Source organism: Haliaeetus leucocephalus, unplaced genomic scaffold (genome assembly GCF_000737465.1).
Source record: "Haliaeetus leucocephalus isolate CR32 unplaced genomic scaffold, Haliaeetus_leucocephalus-4.0 Scaffold163, whole genome shotgun sequence".
In the NCBI taxonomy this organism is placed as follows: Eukaryota; Metazoa; Chordata; class Aves; order Accipitriformes; family Accipitridae; genus Haliaeetus; species Haliaeetus leucocephalus.
In genome coordinates, this window is record NW_010972599.1 from 1,489,470 (window position 1) to 1,491,017 (window position 1,548).

The following is a 1,548-nucleotide window of genomic DNA, read 5'->3' on the forward strand; positions in this document are numbered from 1 at the left end:
CGTCGGGGAGGCCGGTCGGCGGGATGAACGGCGCGGCGGCGGCGGGAGGAGGAGGAGGAGGAGGAGGAGGAGGAGGTGGAGGAGGAGGAACGGCGGCGGCGGGGCTGTTGGCGGGGACCGGGAAAGCGGCGTTGGAGCTGGAGCGGGCGCTGCGTTGCTGCACCGCCGCCTCCGTGGTGACCGACGGCGGCGGAGGAGGAGGAGGAGGGACGGCGGAGGACGAGCGGAGCCTGTACATCATGCGGGTGGTGCAGATCGCCGTCATGTGCGTCCTCGCCCTCACCGTCGTCTTCGGCATCTTCTTCCTCGGCTGCAACCTCCTCATCAAGTCCGAGGGGATGATCAACTTTCTGGTCAAGGACCGCCGGCCGTCCAAGGAGGTGGAGGCGGTGGTGGTGGGACCCTACTGACCGCCCCGACGGCCCCGGCGGCGGGGAACCCGCCGGCCGCTCCGGCCTCTGACCGCACGACGGCCGTTCCTCCTTTACACAGACCTTGGTTCTTGTTTTTTGTGCTTTTCTTCTCCCCTTAAAAAAAAAAACCAACAGCAAACGAACCCCGAGACCCTGGCGGCGGGTGAGACGTGCGGGGGGGGGCTCCCGGCGTGGGCCGCCCGTCCCGACCCGCGGGGTGTCCGAAGTAAAACGTGCTCTGATGGCAACAGGTCTGGGCTTTCTTATTTCCTTCGCGGTAAAAAAAAAAAAAAAAAAAAAAAAAAAATCCCCCCCGTTTTCGAGCCGCGGGGTCCCGCCGGAACGGGGCGGGGGGCGGCCGGGCTTCAGCGGAGAAGGAGGCTCCATCCCGCGGAGCTGGGGATGAAGCAAACGCCCCGTGGCCCATCCTTGCAGGTTTTTGCCTTGCAGCCGGGCTAAAACTTCCCAGTTAGACCGCTTTCCGAGTCCCCCCCGGGTTGCACAAGGCTGGGTGAACGCGGTACCCGCTTCCCTGGGTGCGCCGGAGCAGGGTGGGATGTGCCCGGGGGACATGCAGGGACCCCGCTCCTGCCCCTTGGCTTCCAGCTTTGGCCAGGGAAATAACCCGCTACACCCCGCTTGTATCCCCTCCTGTCCGGGTTTGACCCTGGAAAACCACTACACGTACTTTTTATTAACCCACCAGGAAGCCTCACCAACAGGTGACTTCTCACGGTTACATTTAAGGGAGGGAAAAAATAACACTTTCACGGGATTTTATTTTTTTTTACTGCATCCGTCTCCTCTATGGGGATAACAGAGCATCTTTCTATGAGAGGTTTGCATAGCTGTTTATCGTATCCCCAGGGGCTTGCACTGGTTGCTAGTGATAAATCGATGTATCTACATTTGCTGTAGGAGGAGCGGAACCGGCATAAATGCTTGCTGGGGACCACAGCAGCGGGATGGGGGCAAAAAGGCTCGAGCAACCCACCTGTGAGAAAATAAATGTCATGACAGCCAAAGTCCTGCAGGAAGAACGTTAATTGTCGATATTTTTAATGCTGGTAAGAATCAAAAAGTTTTCCAGAGAAGCCATGGGGACTGCTTGGTTTTCCCCCAGTTTATCCTGAGC

General features: G+C 59.3%; 1 protein-coding gene across 1 annotated transcript in view; it reads left to right on the plus strand.

Moving 5' to 3' along the window:
• Positions 1-410, plus strand: part of RPRM (reprimo, TP53 dependent G2 arrest mediator candidate) — a 1,012-nt gene extending 602 nt beyond the window's left edge. Inside the window, exon 2 of the mRNA XM_010563077.1 lies at positions 127-410. Within this exon, the coding sequence (XP_010561379.1) occupies positions 127-410 (284 nt within the window). The remainder of the gene's footprint in view (positions 1-126) is intronic.
• The last annotated feature ends 1,138 nt before the right edge of the window (positions 411-1,548 follow it).